The 27,289-nt window shown below is 40.0% G+C and overlaps 1 protein-coding gene across 5 annotated transcripts in view; it reads right to left on the bottom strand.

Moving 5' to 3' along the window:
- Window positions 1-14,964, bottom strand: part of PDGFC (platelet derived growth factor C) — a 162,511-nt gene extending 147,547 nt beyond the window's left edge. Inside the window, exon 1 of one of the 5 annotated variants that reach the window (XM_081134464.1) lies at window positions 14,770-14,964. Coding sequence is in view for 2 of the 5 variants with exons in the window: in XM_081134460.1 (XP_080990586.1) it covers window positions 13,894-14,011 (118 nt within the window). In the remaining 3 variants the exon portion in view is untranslated. Of the gene's footprint in view, window positions 1-13,893; window positions 14,287-14,769 lie in introns of those variants that run through there. The other 4 variants (XM_081134463.1, XM_081134460.1, XM_081134461.1 and 1 more) reach the window with 4 other exon arrangements.
- Window positions 14,965-27,289: the final 12,325 nt, after the last annotated feature.

The following is a 27,289-nucleotide window of genomic DNA, read 5'->3' as shown; positions in this document are numbered from 1 at the left end:
CCTTATTCTGCACATTTATTCACCACTTCCCAGCTCCTGAAATCCACTCTACCCTACCCTTGACTCTGAATGTACACATGTTACTCATCTTTCCAGGCCCCTCTCCTCTAACAGTGTTTCTAAGCCTTTTCTAATGGCTCTGCTGTAAATAATCTTCCCTTCCTTTGCGTTCCCATCAAACAATGTATGTAATTCTGTATTATAGCTAGCTTCATGTCTTATGTCCCCCTTTCACTATAAACTACTTGAAAGCAGCCACTAAGTCTAAATCAGCTGTGTCTTCCACAAAGCCTCATGGTTTCAGGCAGGTACTAGTATCACTTTGTGGTATACAGCTCAGTTTGGAGAGTTTTTATTAGATAGTATACAACTATGCAGAGCTCTGTGCTATATAATAGAGGTGAATGGGTAACTAAGCAAAAAGACGTGAATTGTTGTTTTCAAGATCACAGAGAATCCAACTTAAAGGCAGACCTTAGGCTTTTCATAGACTTCAGGCCATCTAGCCTGAAATTGCTCATTAAAGAGAAGAAAAGGTAATAGCAAGTCACACACTACACAGAAACTATAATATCCACCATTGTCCGTTGTTTTGTGGGCCTGTGGAGCTGGAGCAGTTATTTCCGCTGCCAAACTTCCAGCAGTAACACTTAAAAGTTGCCAGTATGGTATGATGCCATCGGTTTTTAAAACTTAGAAAGGCTCATTGATTTTTACTGAGGTTTCTTACACAATCCACTTCCTTTAAGGCCAAGTGAGCCAACCCTGATTGAGAGAAATTACAGAATGAATAAATGTTATGGTATCAACACAGAAATTATTTCGTTTCCTTTCCTCACTTCAATTTCCAAATTTATTTTTGGCTCCCATTGCCACCAGTCATCACCCTCAATGCTCAGTGCCCCAGATTCTTATAGACCCACCCACCCTCCTCCCCTTCGCTGGAACATTCTGATACACCATCATGCCGATTTCAGAGGAGGCAAATTAATATCCTGATGCAATAAAAACAGCTTTCTAAAGCAAGAAACCTGGAATAAGACTTCTTACCACATCTCAAGTAAGACAAATGAACGTCACAATAGACTGGTTAAAATAGCGGTTTTATTCCAAGACTGGCAGTTACAGTGATGGTAAATTACAACTGTTGTTGGATTTCAACTTTACATAGCTGTAGTTATGAGACTATTCTTGTAAGCCAGAATAATTATTTTACAATTAGTTTAGACACGTCTGAACCCAGCAGGAAAATTTCAATTTCAATCATTTTATTTCCCTCAAACAGAACCCAGTGCTACAAAAAAAAAAAACAAAAAAAAAAAACCACCAGTCAATTCAACTCTTCACACATGGGTTTCTAACCATTGTCCAAAGTTGAACAAACATAAATGTAAATGCTGAAACACTTAAGTGTGCTTTCAAACTGCAGTATAAAATAGCAATAATGGGCTTTCATGCACTAAACAAAAACAAACAAACAAACAAATAAAAACAGGCTGGCAACTTCATTGTCCAGATAGAACATGATCACAGGATAGAACAAGATAGAACATCATTAAAACTTAATACACACCCCTGAATTTGAACTGCAAATCTATCACTTCAACATCTAGTAAATGACTCAATTTGTTTACATGGCCCTGTAGCTTTTTATGGCCTTTCTATAAAGAAGTTATTACATCCATTCCCTTTATTTTGTTTAAGAGTGTTTGAATGAGCCCCAGAACCACAAGCCCATTAAACAAGCTCTCCTTAGATGGACATGGTCTCATATAATTCACCACTGCCGGGGAAATTTTCAAAACAATGTTTGTAGTTTGGAAACACCACACATTCCCACACACCAAAAGTATTTCCTGTGCTTTATGCAGTTTTAAATGTTCGGCAGATATGTTAAATAAATCCTATTTTTCCATTTTTCCAAGTAAAAGTGTAGCATTTGCACTTCTTCCAGAAGATTTGCACCTCTGAGTGTTTTGTTATGGTAGGTTGACCAGTCAGAAATGACTGCAAACAAAGATTGCAAGGAAATGTGAAATCCAGACGCCCTAATTGATTTCCTAGGATGTAAATGTTAGTTCTAAGAGGAAACCATTTTAAAGCAGTTAGTTTAATGGGGTGCCCAACTGATGCCTATTAAAAGTTATCGGTGCAGATTAAAGATAAATTTCTTACCATGAAGAAAAAGCATTTTAAAATAAGCATACAGAATATTTAATTTCTAATTTTACATTCTTAATCATGCCTATAAACCTCAAGCTTGTTAATATTCTCAAGAAAACAAAGATTACAACCACATTTTCAAGAATTAGCATTTATCAATTAGGTATCTGGACTCACTCAACATCCAATATCTTTGTCAGATTTTGACCTGGGAACCACCTGCTGTTTTTAGATTATTGAATTTTCTAGAAACAGTCAGACAGGTTTGTGATACAAAGTAAAGATACGGTTGAGCCCATACATACTACATATCTATAACACATAAAATTGCAAGTGAAATTATAAAAACACTAGCGTGCTATGAGGTCTAGTCTCTTGTATTATGGAAGTAATTCATTGTCATGTAGGCCTCCAAAAATAAAGTGTATTTCTGTTTATAAATAAAAATCAAGCCAGTAACAAAATATATACTTATTTAATAGGAAGCATCCTCCTTATTACCTATACTACAAATATATTTCCAGCAGAAGCTCTCTGTCTCTGGTACACCCCATCTCTGGCTCTGGAGGTGCAGATTTATGCTTTTCATACTAGCACTATCCAACTTTTGCCCTTGTTTTTATAGTGTTCACATATTTGTTTTTTTTAGTGAATGGTATTGTTACCAGTGGGGAGAGGTCTTCATCCCCACCTGTTGCTAGTGGGAATGAAATTCTTGTGATATCCAGAGGAGGAAAAAAAAATTAAGATGTGTAGGGGAGAACAAGTGATTTTTATTCACATGGAATTAAATCCATGAGTTTCCAAGGTCCCATTTCCCCTTGTCTCACCAAGGAAAAAGTGTAGCTGTGGCTTCAATAGGGCTAGAATCAGAGTCAGTTTCCAGAGTTTCCATTCCACATTGGGACGGAACACAGGCTAGCTTAGCTTGTGTTCCCTGTTGCAGTCTATCAGTCCATCACACATGGGGTCCACAGGACCATACGGCTTTGGAGGAAACACAGGAGAATACAAGGAAGCAGAAATGAGAGAGCCCCACGAGCCAAAGGCCAAGAGCAACAAGAGAGCAAATTCCTTTGTTTGGGGATTATGTATTCCCAAATTTTTGTGGGCTTGTAGTGGCCACACCCATTTTGGCCAATGATCTCTGTTCCCAGGTGTGACTGACAGGCACCTTCCCTAGACACCCCAACTTCATGAGCATGTGTTTATTTCCCCTTTATTCGACCCTTTCCCCCAGTGTTTTTCAGGGAATGGGTTGGTGGTTCCCTGGGGAGTGTGAAATGGCTGACTAAATGTTATGCCTATAATGTCTGGCCTTCACTTTGCTCCTTTCCTATTATTAAACTAGCTAATTACAATGGTATCAGTGTGATAGCAGATCACACTCTAGCAACATGGAGTCTTTAGTATATTTCCATAGAACACAGTGAAAACCCTAGAAGTTATTTCCTGTGTTTTCAAACAATTTGTACCCTACCTGTCACCATGTCTTGGGTTGAAAGTATGATAAATCAAAAATGAACCTTCAGGTTCCCCTTTTTTCCAAACCGAGTTAAAAATTTCTAGTATGCAACTGAATATTTCTTTCTTCTCATTCGCTCACAATTTAAGCACATTTTAAGCAAATGTTCCTCCCTAGTACATTAATTTTAAACATTGCCTGCTGCCATAAAAAAAGAAATCATAATGCTTTAATGATTCCCAATCTGCATTTCTAATCACCTCAGACTATAAATGTCAGTGGCAGTATGGGAAACAGGCTGTGAATTATTCCTCAGTGGAAAAAAAAAAAAGATAAATAATATGACTCTTTAAAAGACAGATGTCCTTATAAATACCCAACAGAAATAACTGCCAGAAACAACAACGTGAGATAAGTACCACAGAAGTCCAACTTCTGTTGTTCAGGGTTTCTCATCGCTGTAGTGACTCAAAAGGCAGGTGCATGGGCCAACTGGGCATATTTAAGTACAGAAGCATATCTCCATCTTGCAAATAAATAAAAGTTTAAAATAGTATCCACTCATGAACAAGGCTTTCCTAGAATGCAGAGTATAGCTTCAAAAAAAGTGGGGGGAGGGAGGGCAGGACATCTAGACAACACATTCACCAAGAGAATCCATTTATTTCCAACCTTTAAATACCATAAAATATTTCTAGCCTTGTATACAAGGGACCAGAATGAACAGCACTAGAAAACTGATGCAGTTACTCAATGCAGAGGGATTAATTTTCCACGAAACTAAATTCTTTCCCTTAAAAGTGTTAAGGCTCTTTTGCTTCTTGCAATGTAATAGCTTCATTACACTAATTCAGTGCGCTGGAAGCTGCTTCCCCTTTATCACAATCTCCTGATCCCTCAGCCAGGCTCATTCTGCATGCCATCCATTTTGTGAATGAAGTGTGAAAATAGCTCTTTGTTTACATAAAGAAGGCAATAGAGAGTAGTGTGGACACAGACTTAGCTTATTTGAGTGTAACTGAGGCTCTGCAGCCTGCTCTTCTAACCAGTTCAGAACTTCCAAACACGCCTAATGACTGGGAGAAAATTCCAACAATACGCAGTTAACTATACACACCAAAGCAGAGCTCTGCTACTACATGCCTGCTTAGAAAATAACCGAAAATAAAGGGTTTTAACTAAATTTGAAACACGAAGGCAACATTTCCTTTTATTCAGTTTGTCAACAGCAAATTCTGCAGGAACAATGCCCTGCACACAGCATCAGGGCCTTCAAATACGCAGGCCCAGGACACCTTTTAACTATTTCCCTGCCTCTACTCATCCGCAACACTAGGCGCTTCTTGTCTCTCACACGTAATAGGCCTCTGTTCTCTTGCGGGCTGTTCCTTCTTTCTAGAATGCTTTCCTCCTTTCCCTCCCAGACCCACTTCAAAATAAGTCACCTCCTCTGTGAGAACTTTACTCCTTGCACTGCTTTTCCAGGCAGAATCAGCTCCTTAGTCAATCAGTAGACGATACTCGAAACTGGGTTGCCACAGCGCTCAGCACGCAGAGCTAATAGACCATGAGGTTAAAAAAACAGGCTCTGCCATCCCTCTCGGACAGAACTTCTCAAGGGCAGGGACTGACGCTCGTTCTTCATGGCCCCGGCACCTAAGGCAGAGCTTAGCCAAGAGCAGATGCTCGTAAATATTTGCTGAATAAAAAACAATGTTCTAATAAAACATTAGACCATTTAACTCACGAAGCAAGAGGCACGTGGCTCTGAGTCCTGGCTTGGAGTCAGACCTAAGTCCAAACGTTTACCAGCTGTGGGACCTTGGCTGAGCTACTGAGCGGTGAAGCCTTGCTGTTTCCCCTCATACCTCATGGCGAGGTTATAAAGACAAACTATATAGTGCCTGCAAATCTTGAGCACAATGTGGCACCTAGCAGGCACTCCTGGGGAGTCACTGTTTTAAGCATTATAAAACCAGAGGCTCACTAGGAGCCCTTTAGATGCCTGCAACTCCCCCCAAAGAATGCATCCAAATCCTGCCTTTTTGGGAGTTCTTACTGATTTCTTATCAGTACACAGTGTACATAACAGCAATGTAAATCTATATCCATGTACTTACCATTAATTTGCCTTGTTCTATTTAGGGATGTTGGTTTCCCTCAAGAAACTAAAAATCTACTTTGCCTCTGCCCCACCCCCCAAACCCAGCATCAACCCAATACACCTTATTTGACTGAGAAATGGCTCAGGCACTATTCAGTAGGGGAAAAGCCAAGCACACACAAAAAAATAAAAATCATACTTTGAAAATACAAGCAGAATTAAGCCTAACACCAAGAAAGCAAAATTACCAAAGCCATCCTGGCGAAGATGGTTCTGTTTGGAAACCAGGCCCTTGAAGATGGCACCTGAGTTCTCATGTGAAGTCAGGTAACTGATCAAATTGGCTAAACTCAATTTGAAATGCAAGCTCAGGAAGTTAAAGGCAAAATGAGTTAATGCTACCACAATATATCACTCTTAATAAATTAGCTGTTATGATCAGCGTAATTCTTTTAACTCCTCTTTATAATTGTTAGCTCCTTTGCCTTCAATTTTAGGAACTTTACAAACAAAAATCTTAGAAAGGTTAATTAATCCTGTTTTAGGCAATCTATTCAAGTCCACAGCTATGAATTTCTTTCCTGATGCTTTTGACTTCAAAGAGAAATCTGAACCTCTATATAGATTATTCTATGTAATATAGTATAAATAAAAATTAAGGTCACTCATTAAATCCATTCAAAAGAATAACGGGCTGTGCTTTCCAGGCCATGCTTCCTACTCATTCCGATGGTACTTTCACCCCTGAGACGTCCCACTAAATCAGATGTTCAAAATTATCTTTTTTAAAAACTTTCTTTATGGAACCATGGATTCCAATGTCAATCATCTCCTTTATCATCATCAATTAATAAACCAAAATACTAAAATAAACATCATTTATCCACGGACCTGGTATCGCTACTTAAAATAATATCCCAACATGTAATAGTAACATTTCCAAAGGTACTGTTTCAAGTCATTTGCCAAATTGTCAGATTTCTACACCAACAAAAGTATTCTAATACACATTAGTTAGATTATCTGTTCTATTTAATTAATGTGATTATTTTGAGATTGTTTTCCTTAGTGTTCTCGTAAAGAATGTTTTCGAATCAAGGCAGTCTCACCTCCTTTCACAATCTGCAAAGCATGCAACCCCCTAAAGTAATAAAGAAATGCTTTGCAACAGAAGCATTGGAATTTTAAAACTAGAATTCTATTTGCTTAATTGGTTCTCACACAAGGAAAACACTATCACCACATTAGCAGTTTAACACTGTTCTATTCAGCAGTGACCTTGACAACCGTCACTTCAGCCCTCTAGGCCTCACTTTACACACTGGTGAGGACAGGCTCTTTAGAATCCTTCCAGTCCTAACACTCCACACACCATGTTTACTGCCAGTTTCTAACCTATGCAAGTTATCAGTGAGCCATAAGCAAAGATGGAAAGCACACTGATTTGGGAGGTATGTCAGCCATTCAGAATTCACCATTCTTAGGAGTCTTTGGTCCATATCACAACAACCCCATTTTCAGGAAATATAGAGGCATATTCAGCAATGACACTTTCAAGAGAATAACAAGCACCATTTCTAGGAAACCCACCCACTTACTTGGCATATAGTCACCTAGTAACATGGTATATAGTTGACCCTTGAACAATGCAGAGGGAGGGGTTAAGGATGCCAATCCCCCCACAGTCAAAAATCCAAGCATAATTTTGACTTCCCCAAAACTTAACTGCAGTTGTCCCTTTGCATCTGCAAATTCAAAAAACAGTATTTTCAATCCACAGTTGGGAATGTGAAAATACAGTTTCTATTTTTGGTTGGTTGAATCTGCAGATGCCAAAACCTGGGATATGAAGGACCTATTGCATTTATTAAAAAAAAAGGTCCACATATAAGTGGACCCATGCAGCTTAAACTCATGTTGTTTAAAAGTCAGCTGTATTTAATAAGGTGATAAAGTAGTGCTCTGATTGCCGTAGCTTATCACAAGCAATAAATACGTAAGTTTATCTTCCTATAAAAAGGTAGAACAATGTAGAAATTCTAAGACCAAAAATAGATCTGCAAATATGGCCTGCTATTATTGTGCGAACCACAGTCTCTTCCTCTAACATAGCACTACATTCAGAACCATTCAGCAAATATTTATTGGGTGCGTACTATGTATGTGCCTATGCTGGGTTGTGGAGCTCCCACAGAGAGCAAATTGGACTAGGTGCACACTCTCAGGGAACTTACATTCTATGGGGGTGATGGTTGAAGTAGGTTCACAATTAATTAATTTAATTAACAAGAAGAATATCAAACAATGATAAATGCCATGTAGTTAATTAACCTTGATGTCATAGTGAGGGCTGTCTAATTTAGACTAAGTGGTCAGAAAAAATACCTCTCTGAAAGATTGATTCATCTCATCTAGATGACAAGAAGGAGCTATCCATGCAAAGGTAGCTGATCTATGTTGCTCAGGGAAGCAAGAACAACAAACTAAGGATTTCAATCCTATGCCATGTGTTCCATGTCCCCCTCTCCCATCTCACATTCCAGATTCCAACCCTTTAGGAGCTAGAACCAAAGAAGCTTCAAGAAGGAGGCTTGAAAGAGACTATACCCTTCCTTACACCATGTCCTTCAAGACAAAGACTGGACCTGAGCTGCCAGGCAGGTAAGAGAAGAGACAAGAGTTCAAAGTCCAATGTGAGCTAAATTATCTGGAACTAAAAGTGTCTGAATGTTTAACAATCAATATGGCAGGCATACTGATTGATCGGGAAGAGAGCCAGCAAGGTTGGAGTAGTGTCCTAGAGGTTCTGAGCTGTGTCAGGCGTTAACTCTGTAGTTTCTGGTTCATAGGTGGCCCATTTGTCCTGGAAGAGTATCAGGCTCCTGTCCAACCCACTGGGAATTCCCATTTCAATATCTTAACAATCTGTAATGTAGTAAAGGTACATATCAACTGAAAATCAACCACTAGAGGTGTCCTTAGGCAACAGGAAAGAGAAGTTTGGGAAAAAAAAAAAAGCAGTTGGAGGTAGTGGTGGAAAGATAATACACAGAGATTGTTTAATAAATGAGTTACACAGAAATTACGTAGAGTTATATAGAGATACTCTAGCTATGTATATTGCTTCCAAATAAAACAATCAGAAACACCAAAAATTAGACTAAGTAAAGGAAGTGACTTTTATTATGACTTTCACCACTTGGTTTGATACAAATAGAAACCTATGACGAAAATTTTACCATTCTTAAGAACATTTGCCAGGTGTGGGGTGTGAGAATGTGGACATTATGAATCCGTTGGTTCAGTTATAATTGCTTTAGCACACATCACATTATCATTAGAATTGTTTCTACAAAAACTGTGCAAGTTTGTAGATGAAACAGAATTTTAGGGGTACAAAGGAAGAAAGAACATGAAGTGGAAGAAAATATAAAGAAGATGTGGAAGAAATAAGTTTCATGAAGGATTACACAAAAATAGACAAAGCTAACACTTTGGTGTCTGAGACACAGCTCTACAAAATAGCCCCTTTGGGGAAAGTTTAGTATGGAGCCTTAGAATCTATTTACAACTATTCAACAAATGTCATTCTAGTCCCTGAAGCTTCTTCCAGACCTTTGTACTTTCTGATTACCTTTTGGAGATAAATACAGAGTATATCAGATTAAATGTAAAAGATAACAGTTGCTAAGGGAGAAAAGGTTACCATAAAATACGGGGCTTTTTTGTCACCTATTGTGGAAAAAAAATATTCATCATTATATAATGACACTTTATTTCTTCAACTTCCTCAACTATTTCAAACTGAGCAGAGAACCAGGAGGAAGTTGCTCTTTTGAAAAAAAAAAAAATTAAAAGCCTCTAACAACAAAAATAAATGTCGCGAAGGTCACACACTACAACATATAGACTGACAGGAAAGTCCCTTTAGCCCCCAGTCAGAGCCTATTCACTCTTGGACGCTGTTCCAGGAATTGTGATTATCTGTTTTGCAGTAAAATAGAGCTTTGGAGCTGCCACCTAAAAAGGCTTGGGGAGTTGGCACAATTTTGTTAGGTACAGATACATAGGCAGAAAGAGAAAGCTGGCACTGAAAAAAAAGAGACAGAAAAGGAATGAACACATGATACATGTTCTCAGAAAGGCATTACAAGGGGAGCATTGGTCTTTGAAGTAAATGGCCTGTGGACAGGCCACAAAAGTCCTTAAGGAAAAGAGCCCACACAATAAGTCATGTTCATAAGGACAACCCTAACTAACAGAGGGGTATTCTAAATCTTCACTCAGAGTCGTTCAAGAAGAGAACACTGAGAAGCATGTTTCAGGTAAATGGAATTAAACTCACTCACCAAGCCTTGGCTGGCATGACTCAGTGGTTAGAGTGTCCAGCCCATGCACCGAAGGGTCTTGGGTTCAATTCCCGGTCAAGGGCAAGTACCTGGGTTGCAGGTTCAGTCCCCAACCCTGGTCCCTGGTCAGGGCGTGTGGGGGAGGCAACCAATGAATGCATCTCTCTCACATCCATCTTTCTCTCTCTCTCTCTCCCTCCCTCCCCCTTCCTCCCTCCTTTCCACTCTCTAAAAAAATCAATGAAAAAATGTCCTCTGGTGAGGATTAACAACAACAACAGCAAAAAAATCACTCAGCAATAGCACAAGGTACATGAGGCCTTACTCCATCAACAACTCTGTGATGGTATCTATTTGGACTATATGCAATAGAGTAAGCTTTGTTTCATTTTGGTTTTTGATGTGTGTGACTCTTTTTGCTACAACCCAGAACACTATCCTAGAACTTACCCGGTTTGTGGTAGGCATCTCCTCTAAAATGAGTGCACACAGATAATAGTAATTTTCCCCATGGTCATACAGAAAGTATAGACCAGAAACCCTACATAAGTCAGTGTTCTTATCTTTTATCTCCTTCTTTAAGCAAAATCTGGAGACCATTGGTTTACATGTGAAACTTCAAGATTGAAAGTAAGGTTAAGAATGAATGATACAAAGACAACTTACAATATTAGAGGATAATGCTATTTTTACAGTCAAGTGGCAGGGATCGTTGTACAGTGTTATGTTAAAACCCAGGTAACCGATAACAGAGTAAACGACACTGATCCCTCAAAATTAATTTGGAAGCCCCTCCAAGTGTTCCAGTCTAAATCCAAATATCTAACATTAGCTACAGCAATCAATTTCCATTTATAACACCTCTTCTTCTCTCTTTTTTTTATTATTAGTTTCAGGTGTACAGCATAGTGGTTATACAATCATATACTTTACAAATTGATCCCCCTGATATTTCCAGTGCCCACCAGGCACTATAAATAATTATTACAACATTATTGACAATTTTTCCTATGCTGTACTTTACATTCCCATGACTATTCTGTAACTACCAATCAGTAATTCTCAGTCTCTTCACCTTTTTCACCCAGTGCCCCTACCCCCCTCCCCTCTGACAACCATCAGTCTGTTCTCTGTATCCGAGTTTCTTTCTGTTTTCTTCATTTGTTTATATTGTATAACACCTCTTGAGATACCAAGTTAATATTGAAACTGAGCAGGCCTGGGGATTTGATTGAGTCAACAGCATTTGAGACTTTGGAACGCTCTAGGAAAAAGAGTATCTTTGGGGCAGAGTCCTTGAAAGCAGGAATGAACTACAGTCACAACAGATCAATGTGGATATTTCATATTTCCCATTAGAAGACCTTTCACAGAATGATGCAATGCACAGACTGGGTTAATAGCATTTTTCTATGTGACTCCCTCAGGTGGGTTTTTAGTTACAGATTAGACAATAATCTAAATTGAGAAGAGCAATAGTTCAATCAAAAATCAATCATAATTCAACATGAGGGCAAACAAATACACACATGAGGGAATGAAAAATTTGAAAGCGACCAAAAAAGGAGGTTCTAGCAAATCTGTTCACATTCCAGGGGGATCTTCTTTAGCACCAACCTCTTATCCTCAAATCTTGGAACCTTGAGGGATAAAAATCAACCTGAGCATGTGCAGGAAAATAGCTCTATATTGCCCCCTAGTGCTGGGCTGTCCCACTTCTCCTTAGGCTAAAAGCTACAAGGTGAGTAGTTCCTCTACTTCTAGTTACTTCCTGCTGCCAGCCTCCTAAGAGCTAAACATAGCCCAATCCTGTGCCCACAGATTAGGAAACAACCAGGCTATTTTTAGCATCATGCATCTTAGGAATGGCAATGGCCCAGCCTCTGATGGCAACAGAATGTGTGTGGCCTAGCTTAATGAACTCACCTCTCCCAAGGATGTGAACCTAGTCCATAAAGTGGCCAAGGACCCCTTGAGAGCTCTGGCGCCTATTACTAAGTGATCATGGTATGTGGATCACAAGAAATAATGACGCGGAAAGGACAATGAGAGGCAAGGGCAGCAAAGGGAATCAGGAAGATGACAGATGCCAGGGGAGGCGTGATAAGTCAGAGCAGTAGGAGAAATGATATGGGACAGGAACAATAAAAAATAGCAGTCAGAAGACAGGAATGTTGGCCATTGTCATTCTGGAGACGCTTGTCTAGTAAGAAGTAGCATTTTGAACTGGACATTTATTTTACATGAGAAAGAACAAAGGTTGGTCTGATCTGTTTCCTGCCAGGGTACAGCTGGTGCTGTGGCTCCTTTGATCACTTTCTCCCAGTCCTCTGCAGCTCCTGTGATTAGAGATAGATCCTTTAGCTGCCCTTTGATCAGCAACTCAAGCAGCCTGCAGGTGCCATGTGCCATCATATTAGCAAGTTGTAAGAAGCAACCACATTAACGTTGGCTGATAAATGTGATACCACAGATTGCTGCACATACAACAAATACAAACGACGTGTGTGAAGGTCCCAGGAATCCTTATTTAATCTACATTTGTACTCTAGAACTTCCTGTGCTTTCTTAAAGATGAACACTTTAGAGAGTTTAAATTCAAAGTTGAAACTTGGAAACACCCCAACACAAAAAGAAAAAGTTGCTGTGACTTAAAAATACAGTACACACCATTCTGATTTTCTAGGTATGCTGCTTGTGTTCATTTCGCCTGGTTAATGAAGTGACAGCATTCTTGCATTCAGGATGAATGACATACAAAGCACTAAACACATGTACATTTCTTTTCAAATAACGTTAAGAGCCACCCCTTGTAAACAGGGTGTTCGATATTCTAATTTTAGACAGCCTACATTAACATTGCGGTTTCATGCTCAGTATAAAATTTCTATTTACAAAGTATTCTCAAAAATGACTTCATAATGGCAGATCAAGAGAAAAAGAGTTTAGAAATTGAATGATGTAAATCATATGGAGTTCAGAGGCTAAGCAAATTACACACCCTGAAGCTGCCCTTGGCTTTATGAAAGGAGCCTTTCTCCCGCTCTGTGCAATCCCAGCCCAAGGGAACTTGCATCTGAGAGTTTTCTAAACATTTCAGGTACACTTGAAAGCTGAAAGTAATTCTCATTTCCTATGCAGGATTAAGTCGTTTCCCGCACACACAAAATAGCAGTCATTCACCGACACATATAAATACACACCACCAGAAAGGTACACACAAAGGCACATTAAAAAAAAAAAAAAATAGAGCACCAGAGAAATACACTTTTTTAAATTCAGCCTTAAAGGGTCCACTCGGCCTCTTGACCTCTCTATTTCCTGCCCACTTACTGATTAATTGATGCCTTGCCACTTAAAAGTGCTTCAATTAATGCAGCTGATACGTTTCCTGAAACAGCCCGCTCCCGAATTTAAAAAAAAAAAAAAAAAACGAAGTCAAGTCAAACATGCCAAGACTCATTCATTTTGGAATCGTTTCTAGAGGCAGTTCTTGAACTCCTAACTGGCCCTGAGAGGTCCTGCAGGGTGCGTCCCGGACTGACGTTCGAGATGGCTCTCAGAAGGTCCCCTCTCCCTAGCTGCAGCTGCGGTGGCACTCGCGTCGCCCCGGGAGAGCCCTGTGGCAGCTCCCGAAATTGCAAAGCGCAGGTAACCTCCAACCCAGCCGGTGCCCGGGAACGCAGCGCGCACCGGCTCGGGCACGGGCCGCTCGCGCCCCCGCCGCGGGCGCACAGCGCGCACCACCGCACAACGCCGACGGGACACGCACACGGCGAGGCGCGAAGGGGGAGCGGGGCGGGGGGACTCACCGTTCTGTTCCTTGTTGCTGGACAACTGGAATTTACTACTCAGGTTGGACTCAGCCTGAGCGCGGTGTCTCTGGCCGGCCAGGGCGGATGTCAGCAGGAGAAGCCCGAAGAGGAGCATTTGGCTGACTGGGGCGAGAGCTCCCTCGCGGCGGGCCCTTGGGAAGCGGCGACTCCCGAGTCTCTCTCACCACCGCCAGGGGAAGGCTGCACGGGGGTGGAAGCGCCGAGCCTGCTCTGGCAGCAGAGAATCGCAGGGTAGTTTCCACATAATCCCATCCAAAACTTTTTCCTAGAGCCCTCTTCTGCGTCTCCAGTTTTTGAAAACGATCAAAGCAAAACCTGGACCTGAACCAGTTTCCCAAGGTTTAAACAAATCCTGAGCTGTGCCGAAGTGGTGGGGGTGGGGGTGGGGGTGGGGGTGAAGGCGAGGGAGGAAAGAGGGGGGTGGGGACGCGGGGGAGCCGGGGGGGTGGGGGGGTGGGGGAGCGCCGAGAAGTCACTAGCGAGTTGCTGGGAGCACCTGTCAGTTTGGGGGACAGGACACAGGCGATAACTCAAGGGTCGCGCGAAGCCAAGTTGGGAGGCGAGCACTTTTCGGATCGATCACAAAGCTGCCAATAGATGCGGCTCTCCGGGCGCCCCCTCTCCGCCGCCCCACCCCCACCCCCGAAGGGGGAGGGGGAAGAAACAAGGCGAGGGAGCCGCGGCGGGTCCCCGGGGCCGAGGAGCCGCGGCGGGGCCGGGGGCCGTCCCGGGCAGCGGCGGAGGGAGGCCGCGGGGCGCCCGCTCCCCAGCCCGGCGCGCCGCCTGCGCGCGTCCCGACCGCCTCGCGCGGATCCCGGCACCTGGCTTGAGTTTTCGGCGATCAAAGTTCACCTTGTTTGGGGAGCGTCCCCGGCGCCTCGAAGCTCAGGGGAAAGTCGGCGGCTCGGGGTCGCCGCGGGGCTCCGGCCGTTCCCGGGCTCTGCCCCCGCGCTCCGGGCTCGGCGCAAACCTTGGGCGCGGAGCGGCGTCTCAGCACCGGGCAGAGAGAGCAGGCCGGGCGGGCCGCGGCGCCGGCTTGTCCCCTCCCCTTCTACCTTCCCCCTGCTGGCGGCGGCGGGAGGAGGGGGCCGTGGGCCGGCCGGGCGGAGGGAGCGGCGGCGAGCCGCGCGCCGGGCCGCCCGGGGTCTGGCGGCCGCCGGGAAGGGCGGGGGTCGCCGCCACCCGGAGGGGCACCTCGCGGTCGCGTCCGCTCGCTCCGGGTAGGGCCGCCAAGCGGCGGTGCTACAGGTGGTGGCACACTCAGGGGCCGCAGGAGGGCTCCTAAAGACAAGACCCCAAGGGCCGGGGAGAGGAATACTGTCAGAGCAGTGCCCCCCCCCCGCTTCCTTTCCGCAGGACGCCCCTAAACCCCAATAAAGAGCAAGATGGGTGGTGAAGGGTGCAACAAAGGCAAAAAGACGTGAAGAAGCACTTTCTGCAACTCTGCCTCTGCCCCTGCCCCCTGTGGCCGTGACTCGTCATTAAATTCCAAGGGGATCCCCATTCCCAAAGGGCTTGGCCAGGGTTTCTGGGCCAAAGGAAGAATGGAAAGTGGAATTCAAAGATTTCCCTCTAGTGTCCAGCTCTCTGAAGTAAGGCGGGTAAAGCAAAAGGAAAGACAAACGGCCAAAATAATAGCAGCGTTCATTCATTTAACATGTACTGTATTTATTGAATGCCTGTTGTAGCAGACACTGTTCCAGGAAGCTGGGCCTGTGGTAGTGAAAACACAAAGTCCCTGTCCTGTAAAGCGTACGTTCTAGTTGGGCTGCATTAAACTGTCATCAAACAAATCAGAAATATCACCCAATCTCTGGTTTAGTCAGTGCAAATAAATCTGCCAGGAAGGGTGCTCTAGAAGGGCCTGGAAAGAAGCATATACCTTTAAGGTATACGCTGATATAGGGTGGAGTCTCCAATGCCTCTTTTTTAAAGGAGTTGCCCTTTCTGACCTTCCAAGGTCATCTACTGAGTACTGAGGGGATGCTTGGGCAGGACCTACCCCTACTGCACCAAGCCAGGAGCTTCCTTAGTCTTGCTGAAAATGCCAAACCTTCTTCCTGTGAATATTCGGACACCACTGAGACCAACCAACCTCACTCTGCTTGCAATATCCTAGACGCCTTCTTTTTTTCCCCTTCTTAGAACTCTACTAAGCTCATCTCCGATGTGAAAACTTTACTCATCTATCTCATTCACTCATTCTTAATCTTTCACCGCTTCTGTCTTGACAGAGCGCATCAAGGCAAATAAATATGGCCCAGTCTTTGACTTTAAAGAACTTACAGTGTGTAGAACACACAGCCTTGCAATTGTATTCACTTTTGCAGCTCCTCAGCATCAATAGGCATCCATATTTGCACAATAAATATGTTCCAAAAATATTTTGTAGATTTGTGAGCAAGCGTGGAAATGTTTCCGATTTTAACAGCATAATTTCACTTGTCATATAAAAGACACGCTTCGTGAATGTACTTTAATCTACAGCTATGTGCTGCTTAACAACTGGGGTACATTCTGGGAAATGAGTCATTAGCTGATTTCATCGTTGTGTGAACATCCTGGAGTGCAGGTGAACAAACCTAGACCGGATAGCCTACTGCACACCTCGGCTGCATGGTGCAGCCTATAGGTAGAGCCTAAAAGCCTGGGTAGCAGGTTACTGTACAAAACTGACATTAAGTCAAACACAAGGGAAAGTGATGCAGTGAAGAGATGCAGTAATCAGGAGAGTTATGAGGCTGCAGCTCTCATAGCACAGCATACTGTTTTAGAGCAAACTTTGTTTTTGTAAGTAAAAAGAGTACACTCTAAAGTACTGATAATAGTACGGTAAATATGTAAACCAGTAACATCGTTTATCATCATCATGAAGTATTATGTACTGAACATAATTGTATATGCTATACTTTTTTATATGACTGGCAGTGCAGTAAGTTTGTTTACACCATCATTGCCACAAACGTGAGTAATTGTGTTTTCCTAGGATGATTCAATAGCAACCATGTCACTAGATGATAGGAATTTTTTAGCTCCATTATAATCTTATGGTACCACTGTTGTATGTATAATTCAGTTCATCATTGACCCAAATATCTTTAGGCAGTGCATGACTCTATTTATAATAAAACTGTTTACTTCCCAGATTTTCTAATTTTGTATATTTAATTTTTTTTAATCAGGATTTTTCTAAATGAGGCTGTTGAATGGCCATGTACGTGAGTTTCTTGACCACCCACAGAGAGAGAGAGAAGGAGAGAGAGTCAGTCTGCAAATTAAATCCATTTGCTCTCACAAGATTATGAAAATGATGACCACTTTTTATTTTGTATCATTTCATATTGGCTAGAACAGTGCCTGGCCCAGGGGGAATAATAAATAAACACTCTTGACTGACTGACAGGTTTCTTTATTGGAGTCGCTTACATGCAACCTGGAATTTCAGCATAAAAGTTGTATTTGAAAAGTCACAGATGATCTAGAATAAAACTCTATCTCTGCATTTTACCTCATCCACATTTTACAGATTGATTTGACAATCCCCTTACAAATAAAGCCAGCCATGACCCCCAGACAAAATCACGTCCACATTGCCTGGTTTCCTTTCAATGTACTTGCATTGTTGTTTCTTAAACCGCTGCTTGCCCTTGGCATAGTTGATTTCTTTTAACACATTCTACCTGCACTATTTTTCTGATAAACTAGGATCCTTGAAGTGAAAATAAATTTTATATAATCCGGAGTCTGCACAATTACTAAATAATATATTTTTAATGAATATGGCTTTGTGTTGGCCTAAAGCATTTTCCTTGAAGAAAGGCATCTGTTCTGCCAACCAAGAGAAAATAATTATGAACATTCTTTGTGGTTTTCATGTTTTCTTAAACCTTAGTAACGAGTGCCCACTCCAGCTGAATGCCTGAAGAGTGTTACCTAAAAACTTCTGTTGAAGAACATGGGTAGAATGTGCTTCATTCTTAACAATAATACATGTGGGGAGGGTGGGTAGATGTCACTGCTAAATTTTTTTAAGTGGAATAAAATTTAAAGCAAGCTACCCATTTAGCTAGTCATTTGACATCCAGGAGGGCAGGAACCACCAAGATGTATTTTAGTCTCAGAAAATCAGATGTTACAAGTTTTGTGGCTCTCTCTTTTTCTGATTCTATCCCAACACACACACACACACATACACGTATACATGCAAAATTATTTTAAGACTTTTCACTATTTTTGTGGCAGAAAATTAAGCATGAATTTCTGAAGTTCAGACAAGTCTAATCTACCTAAATGTCCACTATAGTTCCAGGATGGCTAAGAAGCGACACTAATGCATGCATTTAAATGAGGCCAGTGGCTGGACAAATCATGAATAAGCAAATTAAGTGCCCATGGGTCACAGCAGTACTAAAAACTGTTCTAGAATAAAAAAACGAAGTTGTCTCTCTTAGAGTCATCCTTTTTGCTCTGCACTTTTCCAACTACCCCCATCTTGAGAAACATAAGACCTTGGTTTCTCTCTATCTAGGATATGTGAATGCTCTGTTTTTTCCTACCTAAAATAATAAAACACTGTTTTTCTTATGTTTTATGCTTCTAGATCAGTCACTGTTACTTCCCAGTGTAACAGCTCCTAATCTGAAAAAGGCTTACTTGCTGTGGCAAATGATAGAGGGCTCTGCTAAGGCCTTGCTCTCAAAGGAGCAGATGTACTTTTTAATTTTGACTTTTTGGGGGAGTTGGGAGGTGGGAAGTTAGAGGTGTGGGGCCAGGAGAAATGGGTAACAAGGACTGGCCTTTGTGTGGCCCTCTGGTTTTCCTCATCGAAGCAAAGCTACTGTTTCTTTTTCGAAATCATGGTTGAGTATGCAAAGAAATTTTTTTCAAAATCTCAGAAGTGCTTGTCTGACTCAGAATTCAGAGGGACTAAGTAATCTGAAAAAGAAAAAAGAGCCCTGGTAACCTTTGAACCATCACCACAACAAAAGACCATTTCACTGGGAAATGGGAGACCAGGGATTTCGTCTGGCTTTACTGCTAACAAAAAGTACAACCTTGATCTAGAAATCCTCTCTGCCCTTTTCTTTACATGAGGAATGTACACTGGATTTGGTCTCAATCCTCTTACTTCTATGAAATTCTTTGATTCTCTGAGCTATTATCAATACTGATGGTGATAGCTTTTCAAGTTAATTATGTTTCTATGATAATATGTGACTAGAACAATGATTTCCAACCTCAACTGTGTGCTGGTGGCTGGCAAAAATGATAAACAGGTGCTTCTCCCTAAACTTGTCCAATCAAGGTAGTCTTTTTATCTCTTATTATTATGACTTGGAAAGACAAGTTCTACTAACCAAAAAAAAGGGGGGAGGGAAAAAAACTAGTTTGGGCATGGCTGGTTAGGGCAAGTATCAGGAACTCTGAATTCAAGAAAACTAAATGAATTATGTGTGGTATCCACATTTTAATTTTTACTATTTGTTTGGCATCATGGTAACAACACCAAAAGAGTCAAAGTGAGGTATCAAGGATAGGATAAATAGCTATAAGTGAGTTGTAAAGAATAAAGAAATAATATTGTTAATAGCCAAGAACAGATGGCTAATCTCTTACTGTTCTATAGAATCACACCAGAGGAATTTGAAACACTCCTAAGAACAAGGGGCATCCCTCAAAATGTGGACAGCAACCAGACGCTATGCTTGGTCATATCCTCCGGTCAATAAGATGTCATTTTTCCCTCCCTTGAAATCATGTGTAGAATATGAAAGCTGCTGTCCACATTGTGACAAATCACCGTAAGGAGGTCAAGACACAGCTACAGATCCGCCTTTCTCAGATAGTGACCCTCTTATTTCAAAGGTCATGGGAGAAGGGCCCTTTCACTTTGTGATCATTGTTTCAAATGCAGTCCTTCCCTTGGCACTAGCCTTTGTAAAAGAGGTGGATAGCCTCAGTAGACTACTTACTGAACATTTAAAAAGTGGTGTTGGTTAGCCAAAAAAAAAAAAAAGTTTAATCTAACACTAAAAGCATCCTCAATTATTTTTAAAGTTCCAGATAGTTCAACACATTTTCATAGCCCTTTCAATAATTATTACTACTACTATTTGCTGTCTTTATCATCTTTGTAATAAAAAAGGTGCTTGCTCTCTTTTATCCTAAAAGAGCCTGGCAACATTTTTATTTTTCCAACTTTTATTTTTATCACCTCAATTTGTTCTGATGTCTTCCTCATCTCCCTGTACTCTATTCTCTCCTTTCTTATCACCGGAATCTTCTTTCCTGGTACCCCATGAAATTAGGAAGATAAAAACCCTTGTTTTCCCCTTGCATGCAGCTCAAAAGGATTTGTTAACCAAAAGCCAACCAAGAAAAATTAAAATGAAGGGAGAATTATTCATGTTCAAATTTACTTTTTGAAGCATTTATCATGTTGTAGGAAATGTTAGATACCTTAAGATGTCGTTTCTTAATTAATCTCCCCACCAGTCCTTTGAGGAAGGTCAGAATTTCCCCCATTTATTATCAGAGAAACTGAAGCTCAAAGAGGCAGATGAATTTTCCAAAGAGTGTCACTATTAATCACAGGCATAGTTAATGTTGGACTCCAGGTCTTCCCCTTCGATTCCTATGCTTTTACTTTGACATTTTCGGTCCCCAGATTTTGGACAAAAACATCGTTATTTGAAGCTTTCTTATGTTTGAACTCTAAGTTTTCTTCACAATGACTGTCTTCCCCTATTCTTAATTTGAGGGATACTATGAGATATGTAGATGTACCTTTCCATATGTTCTAGAACACAAATACAACACTAGACAGCTATCTCCCTGGAACAGCTTAAATAAAATATTTAAGCCATGGTGAATATGGGTTACTTGAGGCAGTGGTGGTGACTAAGACATTGGAAAGCTGGCCATGAGGTTGCAGCCCACCCAAAGCGTAGGCTATCATGACTGTTCTGTTTATGCTGGCCAAGGTTAGTCATCCAGCTGATGTCTTAGCCTCGACCATCTGTAGGCAGTTATTTCAAAGGTTCTATCTTCTTGTCTTTGAGGACAAAGGAAATAAATTATCATTCCTCTTTTCCTACTCATGATTGCTACTGAATTAAAGCATCAGGAATGGGAAGAAATACACTGTTTTCTCAGTTGCTCCCTTTGAAGAATCAATGTATGATTAACTATAGATGTCAGAGTCTAGGCCTCTTTTATTTATACAATTCCATTACGTATCAGTTCCACATGTTTCTAATTTAACATTCCTTGTCTATGGGTTTAAATTTGCATCTTCATTGATAACTTTACTAAAGTATTTTTAGGTTGGTTGGGGTTGTTCAAAGCACAGACTGCTACATGAACTAACTAGTGACCTGTTAAATCCTCAGGCAAACAAAAGTCTTCCACTGAAATTCTAATTCCTTAGATAAATTTCATTTGTGTCTGAAGGGGATCTACCAAATGAAAATACTCTAGTGGTGTCATTTTTGTCCCACTGGACAGTAAGTGGAAAAAAATCTTTACTTTCTTTTGCTTTCATGAATGGCTTTTTAAACACACATAGAACTAAATAGAAATATGTGGAGCAGCTCATTATTATAGCTACTATCATTCATATTTATTGAGGCAAATGATTGTGAGACAGCGTAGGGATTTGGGCCCGCGGCGAAGGAATGCCAGATGGCCAGAAGGAACACCAGATGAGCTGACCACCCTCCACTCCCTACAAAAAAATGTAAAAGTAGTTATTCTTATCTCCCTTCTAACTGCTAACATTCTTGCAGATGTCAAAACCACTGTTCCACATGAGTAGCTGATCAAGGTGTGACCACTGTAGGACCTTCCTGGGTGGCAGCAATGAGAAATCTGACATCTTGGCATTCATGTTGCAGGTGGCAATGATACCATTATAATAACCTGGTTATTATTTAACAGGAAAGGAGTAAAGGGAAGATTAAATAATATAAGCATGCCATTTATACAACTTTGCTAATTTAACACTCTCCAATTCTGTTCCCCTCTGGTTGACTGGGGAAAGGACTGGACAAAGGCAATTTAGACCGATGCCCAATAAGGTCTGAGTGATGTGGGAAGGTGCTTACCTGTATGTCAGTCACACCTGGGGACAGGTAATTGGCCAGAACAGGCTTGGCCACTGCAAGGGTGGGAAATCTGAATATCTAAATTCCTAGAGAAAGGAGTGAGCTCTTGGTTTTTACTCTCTTGGCTCTTGGCCTCTTGGAACTCCTGTTGCAAAGGGTACATTCTCCTGCATTCACCCATGTGGCCAACAGCCATGTGGACTCCACACAATGGACTAATGGACCTTCATTAACTGAATGCTGAGCTGGGCCTGGCTGCAACATGGAAAGGAAACTCTGGACACTGGCCCTCCTTCTGCCTATCTAGATTCTTTTTCAAAGATTATTGTCACTGTGTACACCCACATTCAGCATTCTAAGCCTTCTTTAGGGAAAGAAAATTCTTATTCCTTAGAATCTATTTAGTGGGTATATGCATCAACTGTCACCTAGTCTGTGAACTCTAGTAGCCTTCTTGCTTTCATTTTATATCTTGTGGAGCTGGTGTGATTACTAAATTCTTAATTGGAATATTCACAATGAAGTACTCTACAACAGCAGATCCTCTACTGCTATTAAACCAGTTAAATTAATTAACTTCAATTCTATGAGTAAATATTAGTAGAATCCTCATTTTGAACATGAGAAACTCAACCCCAGAAAAGTTTTGTAACTTGCTCAAGGCCACACCATTTACAGGTATTAGAGCCAGAATTTGAAAGCCGGTAGTTGGTTCCAGAGCTGGCACTTTTAACCATTATGAGTTTCTTTCCCCATATCATCTAGCACAGTGTTAAGTATATAGTGACTTAAGAAATACATTTCCAACTTAAACATACATTTATATTAAGCATTTGGTGTTTATAACTCCACAGAATTCTAGTCAAAAATATGTAACTTAAAATTCTATTGTCAACAACAAAGTGGAAATCATTCTGATTTTGTCTGACATCAAAAAGATGGTGCCCCAACCATACAGAAATCAGGCATTTAGTCAATGAAAATGTCACTGTGTCTTAGATTGAATACCCTATTCAGTGGAAACAGAAATGAGAAATGAATCTTCTGAAACCATATAAAGGAAAAAGAATCTGTTGCTCTTATTTTTAGCAATAACACCTTGCCATAAAAATCACCATTATCATGTTGCTGGTTCTGACAATCTATGATGAAGAAAACACATACTGTGTATTCAAATAAATTTCTGAAGGACAGTAGTAGAAAACAACAAAGTCAGTGAGTTGACTTAATACCCTTTTGATAAAGAAGAAAGAAGTAGGAGACAGAATTTCTGTTACCACTAACTTTGAGATTATCATAAACTTTACCAAAGTAGCAATCTGTTGGGAACATTAACATGTGCTGTTGGGTCCAAGAAGTTACAGTCAAGTAAAAATACATGATTGTTGCCCTCAAGGAGTTCCCTCTTATTTTACACATCCAACCAATCTTCATTAGCATTTGTTTCCTCTTCGAATAGAACCCCATCTTCTTATATTATCTACTCTTTACACAAAGGTCTTATGACTGCTCTCTGCCTACTCTACCCTTATGTTCCTCCGAACTGTCCTCAGATTGCCAACTTGGTCTATTAAGACACAAATCTGATCACAATCCCATGTCTTACTCTAAGAGTTTCAGCTCCCTCACCCTTGCCTGCAGGATACAAGCTATACTCCTATAGGCATGATCTCGTCTTTCTTACATGCCCAGGCCTCACACTCTGAGTGCCTTGTAGTTTCCTGACAAGTCACAATTTATGTGCTCATGCTTACTGCCTTTGCTTCTTTGCTTATGCTGCTTCTACAATGACACATAACTCAATATAGAACTTATTCTATTCTAATTTTTCATTTTTTCTCACAGTACTTAACAAATAATAATAGGTAACTATTTTAAAGACTCTATGCATATTAATTCCTTCATCCTTGCAAAAAATGTGAGATAGTTATATTGAATAGATTTTACAGAGGAGCAAAATAAGATACAGAGAGACTAAGCAATTTGCCTAAGGCCTTACAGGTGGAATGTGGCAGAGCTGGGTTTTGAACTCAAGTAGCCTATCTCTAGAGTCCAGTCCCTCGACCATCAGCACTCTGCCTTTGGTAGAGGGTGTTCAGTATTTCTAGAGATTGTAGACTCCCAGTCATGTTTCAAGCACTGAAATCAGAGATATAAGCTAACAACTTTGTCACTTATCAGTTGAGGAAACATACAGGGTGGGGCACAAGTAGGTTTACAGTGGTGAGTACAGGAACCACAGAGTTTATTCTTGTATTATTATTTACTAATTATTGTACTATTTTCCATATGAACAACTGTAAACCTACTTGTGCCCTACCCTGTACGCCAACTGCCTGATAGTCATAGCATTAGATTCCCCCTCACTGCAAACAGATAATAATAAACTCTACGTCATAAATCTGTGGCAATTAAATGAGACAAAGTGTGTATAGGCTTTGACATAATGCCATACATGTTATACTGTGGTATATGGAATCGATTGCATCAGTGCATTTTCTGAATCATGAAATTCATTTTGCTCCTGTGTTGAACATTTCTGATATGTCTTACATAATGCCAAAGGAAACCTAGCAACGATTTTTTCTCTCTCCAAAAGGTTGTTACTGTTTCAAAGGAAGGAATTTTATAATCAATGGTGTCTGAAAAATGAAGCTAATGCTAAATAATTTTTGATTAAATAAAAAAGACTTTATCTTTTCTCCTTTTTCACCACCACTAACTGCAATACCAAAATCAGACTCTCATCCTTCTAAAAGCTTTCTAGGACTAGTCCTGAACCTCACTGACAACATTAATGGCTATGGTCTCTAGCCTTGTTGATATAGGCTCCACACAATTGATTAGAAACTCTTTGATGCCAGAAATTTTGCTTTCTTATTTTTAAAATCTGCTAAACATCCCTACCCCGTCTCCCCACTGCAGTAGCCAACGCTGCATGTGTGGAATTGCATGTTTAACACATCTTTTAATAGATGCTGAGTGAAATTAACAAAATGTGAAGTAGCTAAGTGCAGATATATCCATGATAAATCTTCATGGAAGAAAAATTGAAGGAAGATCAGCTACTTCTGACATAATTAGGGTGACTGGAGCCATGTGGAGTTCATTTTCTTGCTTGGCTCTCACTCAAAGTTGGGATCTTGTAAAAGGAAGCACTAAATTATGAAAAACAGCAGTCGAGCTGTACTAATCTCTAAGCTCACACTTCAGTGACAATTATTCATATAATTTTTTTATTTGATGAGCTGGAAAAAAGGCCAGGTAAGCACTTTCCAAAATGGAAGAAATGCAGAATCTGTCTTTTGAAAAATACTGAGACAACATTTATTCTAATATCACAAGGTTATTGCGAAGGCCTGGCAAATAGCCCATACTCATGTTGCCTGACTGGTTTAAATAGAGTTAATTTTTTTTGATAGAGAAATCTTATGTAGCAGATGGTTCCCAAGTCTTTGTCAATTTAATGGTCTGCCTGTTATACCCAAGATGTCACAATTTTGGAAAATATCTTCTACAAAAGTATTTTCTTCATATTTTGAAAATATGATGTCAAATGCAAATCTTTTTTTTTCTTTTAAATTCTAAAATTTCTATGATACAGTTTAAAATGTGTATGTGTGTGAAAGCATGTGGTTTTGAAATAATAACTGCCAACTGCTGCTGTCTGGGTAGAAGAAATTTTAAGAGCCACCAAGCTAAAATGGGATATGAAGTGTTGTTGTTTTATGAATATTCATATGTAAATTAATGAGATGACAATTCATTTTGCAACTCATGTACTTCTTGCAATTAATTTTACTCTGAAATCTTAGACTTTAGCTCTCAGTTACTATCTTAAAAAATGAAGAAACTGCAATGGAATGAACCAAACATGCCACATTATGTTTTTGTGTTTTTTTTGTTTGTTTGTTTCCTCCTATTTGGCACCAATTCATTACTTTAAAAACAGGCTATATACTGAAATTTTATTCTAAGAAATAAATTAATTAATTGATAGGATAGCAATAATAAACTTCTTTAATTACTTTTCAGGCTGATAAAAATTGAGTCTATGTATTGTGATATGAAAATGCTATTTATAGTGATATTTTCTTTATCCCACAGTAAGTTTCATTGGATACATATCATATACTGAAATGCATTTGTCACTGACATGGTGTGAAGTTTACAACCACTGCTCTATTTAAATGTCTCTCATGAAACTGATCAAGCACAGAGTTTCATAGGAGAAAGGCAGAACATATTTCTGAAATTGGAAGTGAGTTTTCATTACTAATTTAATTTTGAAGGTTTTAAAAATGTTTTCAAATATACCAATTGGTGGTCCAGGATTAAATTTATTGAAGGACATCATGGTACAAATGGTAAGAGCTCACAATTAAAAATTCTAAGTTCTACCATAATTAGATATGCTACTTTCACAGTGAACTTTTCTCATTCTCAGTTTTCAAAACTGTAAGAATGAAAGTTTGCCTGGTTGATTTCAAGATTTCTCCATTTTGAACATTTTCTGGTTCAATATCCAATTATTTTATTTTCATATATATATATATACACACACATATATCTGTATATGTATATATATGTGTGTGTGAAATATATATATATATTCCTATTATTCCTTGTGGGGACAGAATTGTTTCTTAAAGAATCTTTTTGCTTTAGATGAAAACAATTTTAGTTTGAGAGCTTCCATTTAGCTGGCTATACCATCAAAGCACTCATTATTTCTTAAAGACATTTCTATCTGGGTCTTAAAGACATTTCTGACTAGAGCCCAAGTAGAGATGATGGTAAAAAGATGTTTAAATGTTAAAAACAAGGAAACAACAACAACAACAAAACTTAAGAGAGGGGGAACAATGTGGAATCTAAGAAAAAAAAGAAGGACGTTCCCTAGGGAGGAAGACAAAGATCTTATAATCGAAATTTCCATCTGTTTAGAAAAACCTGTTATCCAAAGTATTTTTCAAATATTTGACAGTTTAAGATTTTTATGTTGCCTTTGGTCATTAACTTTTTATGTAAATATGAGCTACAAAATAACAATGGCCAATTTTGTTTTTGGCCCACGCTGGCCATTCTGTAATAGCAAGACTGTGTAGTTTGAACTCCACAGAGCGCTGTAAAAGGGTAGTGATTGATGGCTCTGTCTATTCTTCTATTCATATGCTAATATTAATATTAATATTTTCTAGACACAAGAGGAAAGATTTCCTTTATCATTACATAATAATATAATAATGAATATTAATATTTTTATT

The sequence above is a fragment of the Miniopterus schreibersii genome, assembly GCF_964146895.1.
Source record: "Miniopterus schreibersii genome assembly, chromosome: 4".
In the NCBI taxonomy this organism is placed as follows: Eukaryota; Metazoa; Chordata; class Mammalia; order Chiroptera; family Miniopteridae; genus Miniopterus; species Miniopterus schreibersii.
Note: the sequence above shows the minus strand (reverse complement) of the source record. Positions and strands in the feature narration are given on the sequence as shown.